This window comes from Magnolia sinica, chromosome 2 (assembly GCF_029962835.1).
Source record: "Magnolia sinica isolate HGM2019 chromosome 2, MsV1, whole genome shotgun sequence".
Classification (NCBI taxonomy): domain Eukaryota; kingdom Viridiplantae; phylum Streptophyta; class Magnoliopsida; order Magnoliales; family Magnoliaceae; genus Magnolia; species Magnolia sinica.
In genome coordinates, this window is record NC_080574.1 from 137,028,688 (window position 1) to 137,049,269 (window position 20,582).

Consider the following 20,582-nt stretch of genomic DNA (forward strand, 5'->3'; position numbering starts at 1 on the left):
GTGCATCATATAATTCCTTCTTCCTCAAATACCCCTACACTTTTATTTCATTTCTCACCTGGAAGTTCTCCTTTTGCCATTTCCGGCAACTGCCCTTCTTCTCCTCCGCCATCAAACCCTACCTCCATCTCTCTCCCGAGGTATTTCTGTAAATTCCGCTTTCTTTAGGGGTATAGTTTTTCCTTTTTAGTGCTTAGCTGGTGTTTTTATTCTTCTTTATTTCGAAGATACGATTTTTCTTGGCTATTTCTGGTTACAGGGTTTGATGATATTGCGATTCGGTCCTGTTTGGGCGTTCTTTTGAGAGATTGCGATTTGCAGGCAGTGCTGTAATTTTGGTGTTTTTCGAGGTGTTTTTTCAGAATCTGCTGATACCAGCAATCTCTGGTTGCTGGTTAGAGTTTCGGAGGAAATGGTGAGTTTTGCTGTAGGGATATGAAAAGAAAGCCCTGTTTTTTGATTGATACACCCTTTATTTCTACTTTTGGTGATAGAATGGTTCAACAGTGTACTAATGTGATGCTTAAAGTAGATGGAACATGTACTTACACGCCTGCATGTGTCAGCACGTGCCAATTTGCTGAGTCGTGCATGAGGTGGGCCCTACTGTTTGGGTGCCTGAGTCCAAAAATCAGGCCATTGCGTTTGTCGGATGGTTAGAAGTAGAATCTCACCGTCTGCTTTCAATGTGCATGTGTGGTTCACCAGGTGAACTGGCCTGAATTTCTTTTGGCCTGGGCATCGACGATGCGGCGTGGCCCGCCTGATGCATGGTTCAGATGTGGTGCAGTGTGGCTGCATGTGGACGATTGTTCTTCTTGTTGTGTTTGTTTATGGCGTCCATTTATACTTGTGTAGGACGGGAGCGATGATAGCTTTGATTGGGAGAGCGATGACGAACAAGGAGCCCATAATTCGTCTTCATCTTCTTGTCCGAGTGAGAAGGCTCCCGCCCAAGAGCATTTTTTGGGCTCTGTGGAGGTGAATTTCATGTCTTGAATTTGTATGAGAGATTGTTTGTGGGGGATAGACTACAATGTGCCTTTGCCATGGCCCACCAAGTCCATTTGGTGGAGAGCATAGCCCGAAAATCACGGGGCACGTCCTCAATGTGATTCGCAGGCTATGCTACGTCCAAAATGGGTATCATGTTTGGATGGTCTAGGTCGCATGCTACGAGTCGTGTGTCTAGTGGATGGGATGGCCTAATTTCATGAGTTTTGATGAATGCATAATGTAGTCTAAGCCATGGTTCTAAATATCTGTTATGACATCAGCCATATCATACCTGCATGGCCCCGATATGTGAAGGAAGCCATTATGGGTCCATAGCAACCGATGTGGGACTGATACGGGGTTGTCTTTCATTGGTAATTTGGAGGGTTACTGAATCTACCAAGTATGGATATTTAAAAACATGAGTCTAGCCTTTTGTTTTAGTGTTCAAAAGAACATGCATAATGATGTGAGCAGTTTATTGTGATAATTCTGGTTCAACTGGAACCATGTGAACAAGTGATAATCATGGCTTGGGATTAGATACAGACAATGAAAATTCTCAATGGATTAGCAACATAGTTTTAAATAGTGGTTCTGGAGTGTGACTTGCTTGGAGACCGAAAGGCGAAGCCGGTCTAACAGTGACTCAATTCCATTTTGGCATGTTTCAGTCCTGTTTCAGTCTGATGATATTTTCCTTCCCTCCAAAACTGAGGTGACTCGGTTGACTCAACTCATTTTTTGTCAGTGTAGCCTGCATTCTGAGATACAATCAAGGTTCAATTGACTCCATATTTGCTAATTTGTGAGTTTCCTTGCATTAATGTGGGAAATCTGCCTATTGGCAAGGGCTCACTGAACTTATAAAGCTATAGGTCACTGAAAGGTGAAAAGGAAGGCATCTCCATTGAACTAAGGGAGTTCAAAACCCCCCCCCCCCCCCCAATCTATGTTGTTGACCAAAGGACTTTAGTAGTGAGTTTGTTTCTAATTCCTATAGTGATGAGCACCACCTTTGTAATTGTATTTCCGTCAGAGGAAGGAAAGAATTTGGAAAGAAACGAAACTCAAAGGGGCTTGGACGTCCAACCCTATTTCTTTACATATTAAGTGAATGACAAAATTACATAAACTACACTTATAGTAAAGGATAAAAATGAACAAAATAAAAGAGAACTAATAAAAGGAAAATAAGAGGTCCACGACCCAAGTCAAGCCCAAGGGAATGACCTATGTCCCAGAGGAATATGGCCCAAACATGACAACACTCCCACTCAAGCTGAGGTGTAGATATCAATCACCCTTAACTTGCCTTGAATACGTCATCCCACTTCAACCGAAAGTGCCTTAATGAAGATATTAGCAAGTTGTTTGGTAGAAGGGACAAAAGGAGCAGAAATTATGCTACCAGCAACCTTCGCATGAATAAAATGATAATTGGCTACAATATGTTTTGTGCATTGATAAAAAAAGGATTGCAATTGATATAAATGGCAGCCTAATTGTTCACAATACATGGACACAAGAGTATTCATCGAAGATCCTAACTCAACAACAAAACTTTTCAGCCACAAGATTTCTCAAGCAATATTCGCGTTAACACGGTGCTCGGCCTCTGCACTGGATTGCACAACAACGGTTTGCTTCTTGATCTTCCATGTAACTAGATTTCCTCGAAAAAAAGAGAGTAAAATATTCTATCATAGAATGACAGTCATATGGAGATCCTGTCTAGTTTGCATCGGAATAACCTTCAATATTTAGATTATTATGACTGACTAAATAGGATGCTAAGACTTGGAGAAAGACTTGATGTAGTGAAGAATGCAACGAATAGCTTTAAGATGGTTGGAGCGAGGAGTATGCACTTATAATCTGACTCATAGATAATAAATTATAAGCAATATTAGGAACTAATAAGACGGGACAAAGAAAGATGGTGAAGCAGAAACAATATCATTTCTCCTAATAGGTGTCAAGGTACCATTTGCGAACTTCACATGACCTAAATAAGGATATGAGGTAAACGAAGAAAAAGAGAGAGATGTACTTGTCATATGATCAGTGCCCCCGAATCAATTACCCGAGGGCTGGCCGCAGAAGCAATGTAAAGGACAGTGAAGGTATTACCATTTTTAGCCAAAGATGTAGACACAGAGGCCTTATTCTGTGTGATGTCCCTTAATAAAGCATCATACTCACTTTTTGAGAGATGGACTACATCCCTAGCTGCTTGAACCATAGGTGACGTAACCAGAGGAGCCACCTCACCAATAGTATGTAGAAAGTGTTCATCATCTATAGTGGCTGAATTAGTAGAACAACCTTGAGGTGGTTTACCATGAAGCACCCAACAATAATAAACTATATAGCTATATTGACCACAATAAGTACACAAACGGTTTGCACCACGACCAATGCCGCAACCACGACCACGGCTAACATCCCGGCCTCCTTGTTCAATTGCTCTACTCTTTCACTAATAGTATTATCATAATTTCTAAATCTGGTCACTAGAGCTGATTTCTCAACCACAACTGATCCGATTGCTGCATGACGCCTCTCATCTCGTAAAAGTAAAGCATACAAACTATTTAGGGTTGGTAAAGTAGGGGAACCAAGAATATGTGCCTACATTGGATCAAATTCAGAACAAAGACTTCTTAACAATTTGAATATCCTTTTATTTTCAACACTTCATTTATATGCGTCTGCATTTGTGGTACAACAATCTGGAGATAATAAAAATCCTTATCTTTACGTGTCTAGGAAGTTGTCTACATTTTGTTTGCAGAACAAAATCGACATAATTGAATATGTGAAACTGCCACTAGGCTAAACATTTTGTTTGTTCATGTGGGTAGGAAGGCTAGTGATTTGGTTGATTCCTTGGCCAATGGTGGTGCTTGTCATGAATTCTACATTTCTTTGATGTAGCTTCCTTTTCTTCTTCTTCTTCTCCTTCTTCTTTTGTCTCTTTTATTTGGTAGATATGTGCCTCAAAATGAGACCTTGAGGCAACAAAGAATGGCACCAATGTGTTTGTACCCTTTTTTGTTTCTTTAATAAAATTTGTCATCTTTCAAAAGTAATATACATTCGTGTGCATGTAATTTATATATATATATATATATATTTATTTATTTATTTATTTATATAGGTTCTATTCTTTACTTTTGAGATTTTTATTTAATAATATTAATTGAATATTTTTCCAGGATTTTTTAGATGGTAAGTGTTGCATGCAGTTATGCTTTACTACATGCATTTTCTGTAAATTATCTCTTCCTATTTTTTTTTTTGTTGGTTTCCTTTTTATTTTACCATTTGAGGCACATGAGGTGGGCCCGTCCTCGTCCAAGTCCAAGTTGGTTTCCCATTTTCTTGGAATGGGCTTTTCAGAGAAGATGGTGAACAAAGCAATTAAGGAAAATGGTCTGTATCCTGTTCCTTCGACAAGCTCAGGTTCATTGTTATTTCTTCTTGCTTAGCAAGTTTGCATTCTGAAATTCGTGTTGTGACACGCAGGAGAAGACAATACAGAGGCAATACTAGAAACTCTCCTCACATATTCAGTGAGTAATTTTCTTCCTTTACATTGTAAGTTGTTTGAAATGATACTTCTATGGATTTTGCCTGGACCTGTAGTTGAGGCAGCTTGTCATGTGGGTGATGTGTCTGTGAGAAAAATTGACAGTTAGAAAAAAAAAACTTAAGTGAACTGGCCTGATCTTTTCGCCCAGGTCATGTTCATGGCAGGATCCACCTAAAGAATGGCCTGGATTTTGCACATATGTGCCACTTTGGCATTTGAGCTGCATAGAAAACCCTCAATTCTTACCCCATAAGCTTCTGTCTTCTAATATAGATAAGAACATGTTGTGATGAATATATGAATCAAACCATAGATTGTATACTTATGGTGACAATCACAAACTTTGTAGTGGAATGCTCTGTATTGCTGGTTAATTTGGACCTTAAAAAATATTCTTTTCCAAGAAAGAAGTATTTTGAGGTACTTACACTGTTGAATCTGGCAGGCTCTTGAGGAATCTCCTCCAGAGGATGAAAAATCTCCCAGTGCGCCATGTTCTTCCGAAAGTGAAATGGATGATGTATATGATGAGTTCTCAGATGCGGACAGCTTTCTTGAAAATGAGGTAGTTAATTTTGTTCAGCATGCTTCTTCTTTTTTCCCTATGGAAGTCATAGTAAGAAACTGTATCTGATTCTGTAGGAATTCTCATTTCTATATTCTGTTTTGCATGCATGCATGCCTTGCTACGTATTGAAAATATTACATAGACATTATAATGCACTCACGTATTTGCATAAATGCATGTTGCTATTGTGTTGTGAAGTCTTGCAACGCTTTGGCTATCTTTGTTTATTCTGCATATGCATGTCCATTGATGTACGAGGCAGCGGATACTGTTAAGCTGGAAGGTAAGGATCTTAGAGAGGGAATTCGGTTGTTACCGGACTCCCCTGGGAGGAAACCTTCTTGTCAAAGGAGGGTCAAGAGGCTTGCGATCTTGCTTACAAGGAGACAATCTTGATCCATGGAGACTGTCCTTCATTTATGATGAGCTTATGGAGGCATTGTCGAGATTAAACTCCTTGTTTTTAGCTCAACCGTCACCATCGGTTGATCCCTTAGCTGTTGAGGGCGCTTCCCGTTCATTGTTGCGTATTGGGACTTCAATCCTTGTTCTGTGATCTATCTCCTTTTCTTCTCTCTAATAAATTCCATTATCCATAATTAGTTAATGGATATGTGTAGGGATCTGGATGTGTTTTGTTTCTAGCACAGTTTCCTAGTTTGAGTATGATTTTAATTTTAATAGAGGTTCTCTATGATGCTTGATCAAAAGAATGGTGTTTTCTGTTCAAGCAATGGTACTGGTGGGCCCACCTTTCGGAAATCTAACTGTTGATCCAGTGGCCATTATGGATGGGTTGTGCCCATCTTCCCTATCGGATGATCATAATGATCCATTGAGAATGGATTCCGACCAATAGTCTACATTTAACGGGGCCCAAGTTGGACAGTTAGGACCATCCGATCAGGGAGATTATTGGGGTATCTCCCAATCACCATTGAGCATGCTGTGCGAACAATCTGGATCATAAAAAAGCCGGCACCATAGGTAAGTTTATTGGACAGAACAAATGCTCGGCTGAACATTTGCCCATTTGACAATTATCTTTATTTCTTTGCTAAAGTCTAATTATTGCATGCCCCTGGTAAAATTTATTGGAAGTGGATGTATGTGCCTGTGAATCTATACTCAATGCATCTCTTTCATGTTCCGTCCCCTATTCCTTATTATTATCATTTTTTAACTTATGCTTCTGGTTTTGCCGCCTCTCATGAATCATAATTTCTATTCAGAATTCACTTGTGATTAAAATTTCCTTTGGTGTGATTCCATTGATGTTTCTATCAGGGAGTCATGGAGCCTCTTTCTGGGAAGGAAAAGAATTTGATGCTTCTTGTTGAGATGGGTTTTGCTGTGGAGGAAGCTGCTTCTGCTCTCAATAGATGCGGTGTGTATGACTCTATGATTCAGTTTTATGAGTATACATTGGTTAACCGTTTGTATGGGCATGATGTTGAAGTGATGATCATTTTTATTCCGAAGATTTGGGCTTCCATATAAGCTGTTTCTTCATAAACCTACTTTTCTAGCCAAATATGAGCCTGCATCCATTTGCATTGCTTTGAACTATGGGTTATGGGTTTGGAATTCATTCATTGTTTAAAGGTTGGTTTTTTCTTCTTCTGTTTCTCCTCCTTTTTGAAGGATAAAGATGGTTTACTTCTTATGTAGAAAAATTGCTTTCTACTGTAGATATTTGATATAGCCATGCTGTGGCTACTTGTGAGTGCAAGCTCTCAAATCCTATATAAAACATCTTCCAATGTAGCCTTTGCATATGATCCAGACTGGTAAAGTCAGGTAGATTCCTCTTGATGTGCAGTGGCCCAAAGACCAGGCCTGTCCAGTTATCAGGTGGGTCAGAGCATCTAGTTAATTATTTTCAATTATTATTATTATTATTATTTATGACATAGATGGCCTGCTTGATGATCAGGCAGTGCTAATTTTTGGGCCACAATACATGAGTGACAGTGACCTCTGATGAATGGCTTGTATCTTGAGCACATTCTGCATTGGCCCATCTGTGGAGCGTAGTTTTTGACATCCTACTTTGGCAAATAGCTGTTGCATTTCTCTTCGTCAAATTCCTCTACTTGAATAACGCCTCTAGGGTTTTTATTTTATTCTATTATTATTTAGTTTTGAATATTGAGTTGATGCATGCATCCTTATATTTTCGTTTTCTCCATCCTGAATTGCTTTGGCTGGAAAATGCCTTAATTGGTAAAGTGTTACTTACAACTTTCTAGTTTGAGCCGTTAAACGTCTCTTTCCCATTTCCTTTCTGTTGTCCTTTTGGTCATAATCATCATCATGTAAGCCTTATCCCAACTAATCAGGGCCGGCTACATGAATCCTAATCTGCGCATCCCACTCTTTAATCCTTTGTCCATTTTGCGGGCATGTTAGTTTTAGATATCCATTTGGCCATTCATAACCAATTAAAGTTTGTCTCTCTTGTATCAACTATTTTCTACAGTATGTTCATATGGTTTGATTACACCAACAGTAGGGATGAGATTCAATTTGGTTATGCAAGCTCTATCTACATTGCAGTTCCTACTGTTGTGGAAGTTTGTATTGTGTTGGAGGTTCTTGGAAATTTTGCTATGTTTCTTTCTGGCTCGTTGATCCTAGAAGATGACTTGATTGACATGATTCAGTGACAAATAGACGGGAATCCTTTTAGGGTTGCTAACTGTTCACAACCTTAAGTGTAGGGTCACGATATAGCAATAATCTCGGTAAGACCGAGGTCGAATCCATATTGACTAATCTCGTACGTTTCTGAAAGTAACTAGAATCAGAATTAGAAGAAGATCTAAAACTAAATCTGAATAATTTGAAGAGTAATTGTGATATTGTAGATTGAAACTTGTAAATTTAAAGGTGGGAACTAGGGTGCCAAGGATCCACTTATAGCAATTGAGATGCCACCATGCTTGATTTAAAAGATCCAACTGGAGTCAGAGTCCTATCTTATCTAGTTGGAGAAATAGATGATCGAATATCTAAACTTCTCATTGATCCAGTCTCAAAGGAGGAGAATTGTGAGGATTTGGAAGGGATTCCGTCACCCAACCATGCTCTGGAGACGATGGCAAACAACAAGATTTACCAATCTCATAATCTCAATTAAGAAAAGAAGATATCTAAAGCTATCGCAGATCTATTATAATTTGAGTCATAACAAACTATTGAACACTGAAAATATTCCTTAAAATCAACTAGAAATCAATGAAGTTCAACATAAACATGAATCAAAGCAAAGTAAACATTCTAATCATGCTACAAGCTTCTCTTCTTAGCCCTAGCTAAGAGGTTTAGCCAACCATAGACATGATTGAACTAATAATTCTTAAACAAAACAAAAAGACCAACTAAGGAAGAAGAAGAAAAACTCCCGAGCAGCGGCTCCACCCTTTTGCTCCACTCCTTGAACCCTAGAAGATGCCTAGGAATGTCCTAGGGACTTCTATTTATAGTTGTGAAGCTCCACCTTACGCACCGACTTGGAATTTCCGCAATCCGTTGCGAAACCGCCTCAATTTACGTAGTTCGCAGCTTTTCCGCGTTACGCTTCGGTCGGACCGAAGTTGGGTTCGGTCTGACCGAATTAAGATTGAGAATCGCACTTTCTCGCTGGACAAGTCTACGTGATTTCGGTCGGACCGAATTAAGATTGAAAATCGCACTTTCTCGCTGGACAATTCTGCGCGATTTCGGTCGGACAGAAGTTGATGCTGAAAATTCTTGTGCAGAAAATCTGTCAAATTTAGGTCGGACTGACTCCAACTGAAGTACTTCGGTCGGACCGAAGTTGGCTCAGGTCGGACCGAAATGTCCTGTTTTTTGCTGCAGATTTTGCATTCTTTCAAGTCCTTTCGTCATCCTTTGTACTTGGTTTCCTTGTATCTTTGGCATATGAATTCTTCATTTTTCATCTCCTAAGATCCATCTTTTGCCTTGGTAGTTCTTAAGCATTAAATCCATGCTTTTAGCATTCTTTTCAATCCAAGCTCTCAGATTCAGCTTGCAACACAAACATGTATAAAATATACCATTAAGCCTTATCATGTTCATAAAACCAAGATATAAAAGGGGAAAAATATGCAATATTTGACACTCAACACTAACGAGATGGAGAAATTTCATTATGATCTTCAGATCTTCCTTTTATTGGTTTTATTCGTGTGGCGGATGAGATCACGGTTTCACTAGCCAGGTGGAGTGTTTCGAGACTTTGTATGAGCAGCTCTAATGGGACTTGTGTCAGTGAGATGGATAAGTGCCTCACAGCAGCTGTGTGTACTTGGCGTACTAGAGATCTATGCTGTTAATCATGTGGTGACTGGGGACCACTATCAATATACCCTGACCCAAAAATCAAGCTGGTCCACAGGAACATGTGTCACGCGTATAAAATCCTGATTGCTCATTGGGTGAGTCTCACTTTGGGTGGCTATATAACCACATCACACTGGTTCGGCAATCCTAATTGCATGAATTGATGACTTTTGCCCATCAGATGTGAACCATCAGTTGGTCTTCTTAACAATTTCCCTATTTTATTTTTATTTTCCCTTGAAACTCAGATTGAGCTGTTAGGATCATACGACTGGTGTGGTTTGGCGCCGTGGCCTATCCATGAGGGAGCCCACCAATAGAGCGGTTCCGATGTCACATGCGGGCCACACGTCACATGGCAAATGGATAGGCTTACAATCTTAGCATTCCTTTGGATCAGATAATGTTTATAACTAGACATTCTTTGTAATCTTGTGAATAGTGGCCATAGGCACTTTTAGACTGCTGCTCTTATTCTAATGCGGTGTTGAAACTTTTGCAGGCCCAGATGCTTCGCTTGCGGTGCTGACAGATTCAATATATGCTTCTCAAACAGCAAAGGCATCTGATGGCAATCTGGGCAAAAGACCACCTGTTTCAACTTCTAATGGAGATGAGGTGCTCGTCTAGCCTTTTGTCATTCTCTCTCAGAACATGTGTCGAGATCCCAGCTATGGCTATTCCATACAACATATCTTCAAATCTTATTCTCCCCGTACATGCCAATGTGACCGTTGCTGTGCAACCTAGACGAGTCATCGAGTGGGCGCCATTGTATATGTGCCATGGCCCGAATACCTGACCATATCAGGTGGCCCATGCATGAATGTCGAATGTCGACATTTGTTGATATGTTTATCTGTTTTTTTCCCCCTCCTAAATGCACAACCTGACCAGTGACCAGAGTTTGCCTGATTTTTTTTTTTTTGTCGGGGGGGGGGGGGAGGAGGACTGCAGGCCCCTCATTTGACAGGTGCACATAGCACCATTTCAATGGGCATGTCAGGATTGCAGGAATCCCTTGCAACCCCATGCAGGGAATCCGTGTCCCGTGCCGGGTGAGTATGGTTAAAAATCCTACTCTACCATGTATTCATTGTGTTGCTTGTTCAGCATAACTCTACTTCTAAGTTAAAAGAATTTCTTTTTCATTCTAAAACTACATTAAGCACATTTTAGAATAAAGGTTCCCTTCTTTTCCTATACATATATCACAGGACTGGCCCAGCTGTCTGCACGACGATTCCCCCAGACATAAGAAACGGCAAAAGTGGCCCGAAGAAAAGGGAGGATGGAAACGCATGCCTAATTTCAAAACCAAGCAAAAGCTACACCAAAAGAACATTTTGGCGGACGAAGGCGGCGGGCCTATTTGCCTTCCGAATCCCATGATCGGCTTTGGTGTGCCTGGCGAGCTGACAATTACAACCCATCGGAAGCTGCCGGAGGCTGCCATAGGCCCGCCATATTTTTACTATGAAAATGTGGCGCTCGCTCCAAAAGGCGTTTGGGAAACAATATCTCGATTCCTTTATGACATTGAGCCAGAATTTGTGGACTCCAAGTATTTCAGTGCCACTGCAAGAAAACGGGGCTACATCCATAACCTTCCAATTCACAACAGATTCGTGATTCAGCCAATTCCTCCCAAAACGATATCTGAAGCCCTGCCAATGACGAGGAAGTGGTGGCCAGTATGGGACCATCGGACCCAGCTCAACTGCCTGCAGACGTGCACGGCGAGCTCCAGGCTGACGGAGCGGATCCGCAGTGCCCTGGCCAACTCGGGTGAGAACCCATCTCGTGAGGTCAAGAAGTATGTCCTTGATGAATGCCGGAAGTGGAATCTGGTCTGGGTTGGGGTCCACAAGGTCGCCCCGCTTGAGCCAGACGAGATTGAGATGCTGCTGGGGTTCCCGAGGAACCACACGAGAGGGGGTGGGATCAGCCGGACAGAGCGGTATAAATCTTTGGGCAATTCGTTTCAGGTGGACACGGTTGCTTACCACCTCTCCGTCCTTAAAGACATATTCCCCAATGGGATCACAATGCTGTCGCTGTTCTCTGGCATCGGAGGTGCGGAAGTGGCACTACATCGTCTCGGAATTCCATTGAAGACCGTCGTTTCGGTTGAGATCTCTGAGATTAACAGAAACATTCTGCGGAGCTGGTGGGAACAGACAAGTCAGACGGGGACATTGATTGATATTGCGGATGTGCAGCAGCTGAACAGCGATCGGCTCGAGCAGTTGATCAACAGGTATGGTGGGTTTGATCTCATCATCGGCGGGAGCCCATGCAATAATCTGACGGGTAGCAATCGCGTGAGCCGAGACGGTCTTGAAGGTAAGCAATCTGCCTTGTTTTATGACTATTTTCGGATCCTGGATTGCGTGAAATTCATCATGGGGAAATGATGAAACTGGTGGGCCATTTTTTGTAACTGAATCTCAATCAACAATGGTTCTCTTCCTCTCGCGCATAAATGGTAGCCATCCACCCAAATCATTGAGTGGTGGCCATTAGATCTTAGCCACTTTGAAAAGGGGAATTGTTTGATACTCAGTATCATAGTCGATACACTGGCACTAAGAAAGTATAAATGTGGCAGACATTAACCCAAACTAAACGGCTGAAATTTTGGGATCCACCGTGACAAAGGCATGATCCAAAAATCATATTGGTTGAACAATCCTAACCTCTGTTTCATGGACACTTGGGATGGGTGTGTGGGATTTTTGCCATTTAGACTTTCTAATAAATGTCCACCAACCATATAGTCAGATAATCAAGTGTAAATTTTGGTTTGTAATACATCTACAGCCCAATTTGAGTTACTTGTATGCCATGTGCACAATTTCTCAGTCCTTGTGTATCATCTGTCACACTTGCTGCAGTATCAAAGTTTCCCTTTTGGAAAGTGGCCACTGTTTTCAATCAAAATCTGTATACAAGTATTGGAAGGGTGCTCCACTCATCTGGCAGGCTTCACCATTGGTTGGCCACAGCCATCACAACTGTTGACAATCCTAATTGCTCCAGGAATTTTGTCCTTTGAATGTGAACCATGTTCCATTGAAACTTCTTTGGTCCAATGGCTAGGATTACCTGGGTGGTGTTGTGATTTGTGTATGGCCCATCTTCCTTCACGGGGCCTGCCAGATGAATGGTCTGGATATCCTAGCCTCAGGAGCTGGATCCCTATATAAAGTCCTCTGGACAATTGTTAACAGCAAAATGTATATCTTTTTCTTAATGATGTTCATGTTTTAACATGATTTACTGATTCTAGGAAGAGAAAAACCTTGATACTCTGGCAGCCTGATGGTTGATACTCAGCACTCAGAGATTGTACATGTGGCATACAAGTAGCAAAACGTCTACTGTCCATATTGTGGACCCCAATTGTTTGACTCATAAACCAAACATTACACAGGTTCTGATTACTTTAACTGGTGAGTTGGTGGACATTTAGGACGGTCCAAATCCAGGAAACATGTCTGCTAATCGGAGGTTGAAATTGTTTAAACAGTCTGATGTTGAGATGATCATCCATCGACGGTGGGTCCCACAGCTTGCATGGTTTGATTTGAGTCTGCCACGTGGAAAAATTTGAGTGCCTATCGACCATCAGTCTGCCACAGTAATAAAAATCCCCATTCTAGAAAGCAGGGGAGGATTACGAATCTGCTGTTCACTGCATGAAAGTTCTAGTCATTCTCATCTTCATTGTACACTTGGCAAATGTGTCCATTGATCATAACTGTTGTTATGGTAGGCCATCACATTTATATGCCACATCTCAAAACTTATGTGGATTGCACTGTGGTAGCCATCCAATCAGTGGCTTGCAAAAGGAATGGGTAGATGAATGGTCAATATTCCATGAACAAAACCATGCAACAATGGATGGTTAGGGATGCGCACCATTAGCCATTTTCAGTCCATGCAGCCTGTCTGCATTATGGCCCACCACAGCGATAGTTATGATCACCTGAAATGTTTGCCACACATGCCTTTAGGAGGGAACTGCACAGACCTTTGGTGTGGATGACCTGCACATTAGCATTTCTCTCATCAACATTTTAAGCTCTTGAAATGAGAAATCAACATCCAGACTTTTCAGATTCACTTTCACATGAGGGTGGAAATGGGCTGGGCTAGATGAACCCCACCCAGCTTTGAACTGCACCTGGGTTCTAATCATTTTAGCTCGACTTGGCCTCACCTGACTTCATCTGTAGTCTGCCATTCCAATCCTCGACTACACAACCCATGCCATCTTGAATGCAGACCATCAGTTTTGTTCCTCTGTAAGTGTCTATTTCTTTGTGCATTTGTGTTATACTTGATCAATGGGTAGGTCAGGAATGTGAACAATGGGTAAATCAGGAATATTCAAGTGGTAAAAGTCATCATCATCATCTAAGCCTTATCCTTACTAATTGGGGTTGGTTACATGAATCCTTTTATGCCATTCTACTCTATCAAGGGCATAGCTTTAGTTAGACCATAAGTCATCGAGTCTGTTCTAACTACCTCCACCCATGTCCTTTTGTGCCTACCCCTTGCCCTTTTAACGCCTTAAACTTGTACAAACTCTCTCCTTCTAACCTGTGCAGTTCTTGGTCTTTATTGCATATATGATCAAACCATTCAAGTCTAGATTCCCTCATTTTGTTACTTATTGGTGCTACTCCTAAATTCTCTTGAATACATTAATTTCCAATACCATCCTTTGTCTTGCCACTCATCCATTTCAACATCCTCATTTCAGGTACACTCATTCTATGGACACATTATTCCTTGATTTCCCAACATTCTGTCCCATAAAGCATGGCTGGTCTTATAGCCATCCTATAAAATTTCCCTTTCAGATTGACTATAAACGACAATCGCTTAAAACTCCGGAGGCACACGTCCATTTCTTCCACCCCACTTGAATTCTATGGGCAATGTCCTTATCAATCTCTCCATTCTCATGAATCATCAACCAATATATCAGAAGCAGTCATTTTTGAAAACTTCTCTACTAACACCTCGTTCCCACTCCTATTGTTACTAAAATCGCACTCCCATCTCCTTTGTTTTTGTCTAAATAATTTTAAATTCCTTTAGATTTTAAAGCATCTCTTCATAAATTTCGCTTTGCATTTATGCCCTCCCTTGTCTTGTCAATCAAGACTGTCATCTACAAATGGGGGACATTTATTTTTGATTCAGTAATATTCACAAGTTTTATTTTTTTGGACATATCTCACTTTATTATGACCATAGAGTAGAGATACTTTTGATTTGGCAATATTTTGTTCATTAAGGATTTTAAAGTACCTTTTCATAAATTTAGCTTTGCATTTACGCCCTCCCTTGTCTTGTCAATCAAAACTATGTCATCTGCAAACGGAGTATACCATGGGATCTTTTCTTGTAAATTACTTGTTAACTTGTCCATAACCACGCAAAAAGGTACGAGCTTTGCACCATCCCTTGGTCTTGACATTTGTTACTACTCCCTCATAGATATCCTTAATCATGTTAATATATTCTCTTGAAACCCTTTCCTCTCACAACACCCACTAGATAAACTTTCGAGGGACTCTATCATGAGCCTTTTTTGAGTTAATAAAGACCGTGTGGAGATCCTTCCTCTTCTCCTTATATTTATCTACAAATGTCTAAATAGGAAAGCAGCTTCAATGGTATCATGCCTTACTCTTTGCTTAATTACTCTTTCCTAAAGTTTCATAGTATGCCTCATAAGTTTGATCCCACGATCGTTAGTGAAATTCTGTATGTCTCCCTTATTTTTATAAATAGGTACCGCTGTACTTATCCTTCATTCATTTGGAATTTTCTTTTACTTTTACGATCTTGTTGAACAACTTTGTCAATCAAGATAACTCGATATCTTCCTACACTTCCAAACCTCTATTAGTATATACCATGTGGTCCTAGAGTCTTTCCTATTTTTATCTTTCTTAAAGCTTCTTTCACTTAAAGATATCCTAATCCTACAAAAGTATCTATAAACTCTAATCTTATTTGAGTCTATGCTTCCGTCTATCTCTGTGCTCTCACAGTAATTGTCATTTAACAAGTTCTGAAAATAGCTTCTCCACCTTTCATTGATTTCGTTGTCCTTGACTTGTACCTTCTGGTCATTGGTTATATGCATCTAACTGACACGATCTAGATTTCTAATATTTTTCTCTATCATCTTTGCAAGTTCGAAGACATCTTTCCCACATTTTCTTATCCCCAATCTATTATCATAAGCCAAAAGTTTAGCCTCACTACTTTCTTAGATTTTTTTTTGGCATTTTTATATTATTCAAGATTTTTATTTTTTTAGTCCTTATCAAGCTTTGAAATATGCACATTTCTTGTAAATAGCTTTTGGTACATCATTACTCCACCACCAAGTTTCCTTGTATGATTGGCTTTTCCCTCTGGATACTCCTAAAACATATTTTGCCACCTTCCTAATTTACTCAACCATCTCATCCTACACAACGTTTAACTCTATTTTTCGTATACCCTCTCACGTCCTCTATTTTCTTACATGACCATTTAAGTCTCCTCTTACAAATATTATCTCTCGAACCCTGCTTGTGGCACATGCACTAATAATAGTGACCTTTTCCTCTAAAATGACACGAAAACCTTTGCCTACTTCTCGCAACAACCGGGCACTGTGGGCCCCAAATCACATGGGTCACCTACCCCGAGTGTGCCCCTGCATCCCACAGGTGACGCCACTCGAGCCCAATGTGAAAATCCCCCTGCATTAATCACCCCCGGTGAGGAGTCTCGAACACGAGACCTCCCGCTTCGATACCAATTTGATGAAGGACAATTAATCACTTGCGCTAAAAGCTCGAACTGTTAGAGTATGACGAATTAATCTCTTTATTTCATAGCTCAGGCCCTACATCTCATGGGTTTAAGACCTCGGCCGAACCCTCTTCGCGGGCCCTAAATCACATAGGCTGCCCACCCCGAGTGTGTTCCCGCATACCATGGGCTACCCTACTCGAGCCTGGTGTGAAATGCGCATTAATCACCCCTGGTGAGGAGTCTCGAATACGAGACCTCCCCCGTGGGCCCCAAATCACATGGGTCACCCACCCTGAGTGTGCCCCTGCATCCCACAGGCGACCCCACTCTAGCCCAGTGTGAAAATGCCCCTGCATTACAACGAGGACATAAAACTCCCAAAGACGCAATATAATAGACTATTAAATAGGTTGCTTACAATTAAGTTCTATTTAATAGTCTTATTACATAGGTTGATTACAATCAATGACAGCCTAATTCTAATGAAAAAAAACCCATCCTGGGCCACCATTATTGACCGCCGCAACTGCTCTCCGTCTTGTTAAAGAGGGGTTGAATGCGTCAGTGATGCTGACAACGTCAATGTATGTTGTTGATCTTGGCCGATGAGTAGCAAGCACTGTCACTTGTAGTCAACGCACCTCCATTGGCATTAGCCTTAGATGACACAACTTAGGCTCCCAAATGCAATTTTTGGATTCCATATGATTCCAATTGCAAGTTGCCAAACATAATTGAAGATTTCAAATCACTTTGATTCTAGTGTACAAGGTCGTTTGGCATCACTGATTTGGGTGTATTTAAGTGCACATGATTTCCAAAAGTCATTTGGCAGCACGAATTTAGGCGTAAATGGAATCGGATGTAATTGAAATACACAACTTTGGTGTGTTTTGATATATATATATATATATATATATATATATATATATATATATATATATATATATATATATATATATATATGGTTTGAGTGTGGTTGGAGTTAAATACATTTTTTGGCTCCGTTCTTAAAGGCAAGAGTGTTGCAAGTGTAACAAAGGTGTCGCTAGGCTATTAGTTTGTTGTTCATGTGGCACGGTGATGATGCCCCAAAACAATCTAATTATTGGCTACATCACTAAAATCACATTAATAAAATGATTCAAACTATCCAAGCATTGGTGATCTAAATTGACAGTTAATAAATATTGGCGGGTTGCTAGTTTGTGTTCCTTATGCTTGTGGCCCACTCGAGGCTTGGAATTTCATTATTTTTGGCCAAGGTATGTATTTTAATTGGTTTATCTCAATCATTCTATCATATATCACATGTCTACTAATTTAGGATGTTAAAGTTGATTTAGTAATCAAATTTAGGTTCGTAAAAATATACTACAAAATTTCAATGCATTCCAATTTATAGGCATCCAAGCACAAGTGTTGGATTCTAGTACATTCCAATTACAAGTTGTCAAACACAATTGAGGATTCAAAATGACCTTGATTCTAGTCTAATTGTGATTTAGATTCCAGAGCATTTCAAATACAATCTCTCAAACAAGCCCGATCCACCGTATACTAAATATGAGCTGCCAAACCATCGCGAAGTTTAAAGACACTTGTTGGATCTAGGCCATGTACAACCATTTATATGATGGAACTTGTCATAGATAGATGGAGGGTAATGAGAAATAAAAATAAAAATTCTTAGATTGGATTATTTCAAAATCTCTACCTCATTGGGCAGCCTGGCCCGCCTTGTATGTACCAGAAAGAGGTGTGAAGTGTAAATAGGGCAGCCCGCATGTACCAGAAAGAGGTGTGAAATATAAATAGTGGCCCCTATTAAGTCGTCAGCAAAATGACCCTTCCAATCTTATCTTAGGGCAACAAGCACGCCTCATGGGCTGCCTAATGTGATCAACAGCCCAGGTCGCATGTACATGCTCAATGCTTGTTGATGAATGCCAACAGCAGGCCCTTGACTTTTGGAAATGCCATGTACCAAAAAATCAGGGTAGCCATGCATGTATGTTCTATTCAGATAGTTGGACTTTTGTTGTTTTATAATCAACCGTTTTTCTCGTACAAGTTTGACCTGCTTAAGTGGATTATCATTTTATGGTCATTAAAACATGATAATAGATACAACTGTATTGCCCGAAGTGAAGATGGATGTTAGCATGTGTGGCATAATGGCACATGTGTGATACAATAGAAGGTGGACAAAGGAAAGTTGGCACATGTGGGGGATGCGAACGTGTGACAAAGGTGTTGCTAGGTAACTAATATATTGTGCATGTGACATACTAATACGTTGTCAAGTTGCTCATTTGTGATTCTATACTTGTGGCCCATCCGAGGTTTGGAATTTCAACATTTTTAGCCAAAGTACATATCTAAGTCGGCTTAATGCAATCAATCCATCAAATATCACATTTGTACACCAGTTGGGGATATTAAAGTTGATTTAGTAATCAGTTTTGAATTCCAAATTCCTGTAAATATACTACAAAATGTAGATGCATTGTTAATTTTGAATTCAGTGCATTCCGATTACAAGCTGTCAAACACAATTAAAGATTTAAAATCACCTAGATAAATGATTTTAAATCCAATGCATTCCAAATACAAGTTTCCAAATGGGTATGTGTTTGCTCCTCACACAATGTTTACAAGCACCTTGAGGATTATTTTCCGAATGCAGAAGTTTATTAAATGACATAAGGTCAAACATATTGCCATTAAACACAGTGCCCTCAAATCATCATTGTGGACCATGAAGTTAGTGATACATGAGGATTATTATTTGAAACCTCAACCCCTAAAGAAGGGGTTCAATGGCATATGAGAGGTCATTTCTATCGTGCTTCCTGCCCTACGACCTACTTGAGTTTGGGATCTCTCTTCAATGGGCTTGTGTCCTAAAATGAGCCCATGAGACTGATGGTTAGAGTGGATGCCACAAAGGCATCATGGAAGGACCGGGGAGCTCATGGGTCATGGTTGAAAGAGTCGGCCACTTCGATCAACTTGTTCAGGCCCTGGCCTGGAGTTAGTTGCGACTGGCCTGAGTCAGTGTCTATTTGGCTCGACTGGCTGAGCTAGGGTGAATCTTGGTGTAGAACCTGATCCAGTCCCACCGAGCTCGGATGAGTCTTAGAACCAGAGGTGTCAATGGGCTGGGCTCGTGCCTGAAAATTTAGAATTTTCAATTGGCCCGGCCCGAAAGTTCAAAATCCGGGCCGAAACCTATCTCAGTCCCGGCCCGTAAACAGCCCTACTCAGAACCATGGCCATGGGAACTGATGCATCAAAGCTTGGTGTCAAATGGAGCAGCCTGCGCGGGTGAGGCCCACAATTCAGCGATCTGGACAGCTGATATGATGTGCGTATGAGTGGATGAAGAAATTACCCAAAGTATCCAGGTTAGAGGTTCATGGATCCTTGGGTAAGAGGCTTTCAAATAGATGGTTGGGAGGTAGGAAAAAAAAAGGCATGAACGGTCCAGAAAAAGCCCATGTTAGATAGCGGACGTGAAAAGCTGGTGCACCAAAAGACTCTGAGCCACCTGACATTTACCGTCCATCGATTTGTGACTGCTCACCTGCGCCCAAAAATAAGTACCAAATTCAAGTGGGCCACACCACGGGTAATCCACTCATGGCGTTAATAAACCAGGTGGGCCACCATGATGTTAGTGATAAATCCATCCCTCTATACATTTTTGTAGCTCAGGTTGGTACTTAAAGCCCCAAAAAGAGGCTGATCCAATACTCCATTAGCCCACATGAAGAAATGGGGAGTGAAATGTTGAAACCTCCTTTGTCTCCACCGTAATAATGTTTATATGTCATTCATGCCTTATTCCCACTTAGATGAACCGAAAACACATAAATATTACTCGATGTCCCATGTTTCAGCAGTATATGTCCACGTCATCGGATTGCAGAAACAGGAATTTCGGAAAGCAGAAAGCAGAGGATGAGTGGATATATCCCTCATGCAGAGGTGTTTGTTTGCATGGATGCGCTACAATAACTGTGGTAGTTGATTCAGCGTCCGTACAGCGATCCAACAACTGTGGTGAGGCCTATTATAATATCAACGGTATCGATGAACGCAATTTGCAAAACCTGAGGTGCATCAGGACTCTATTCTCCTCCTGACGCATCAGGACTTAATGTAGCATCTGGGCAATCTAACCCTAGGTTCGAACCAAAGGTCTGCGGCTATAAAAGTAACCACACG

General features: G+C 40.7%; 1 protein-coding gene across 1 annotated transcript; it reads left to right on the forward strand.

Moving 5' to 3' along the window:
* The first annotated feature begins 256 nt into the window (after window positions 1–256).
* On the forward strand, window positions 257–12,044 carry LOC131237838 (DNA (cytosine-5)-methyltransferase DRM2-like). The gene is made up of 8 exons (XM_058235847.1): window positions 257–415; window positions 859–981; window positions 4,332–4,434; window positions 4,528–4,574; window positions 5,040–5,159; window positions 6,450–6,549; window positions 10,015–10,130; window positions 10,730–12,044. Exons 1-8 carry the CDS (start codon window positions 413–415, stop codon window positions 11,927–11,929), a joined length of 1,812 nt encoding a protein of 603 aa, XP_058091830.1. The 5' UTR covers window positions 257–412; the 3' UTR covers window positions 11,930–12,044.
* Window positions 12,045–20,582: the final 8,538 nt, after the last annotated feature.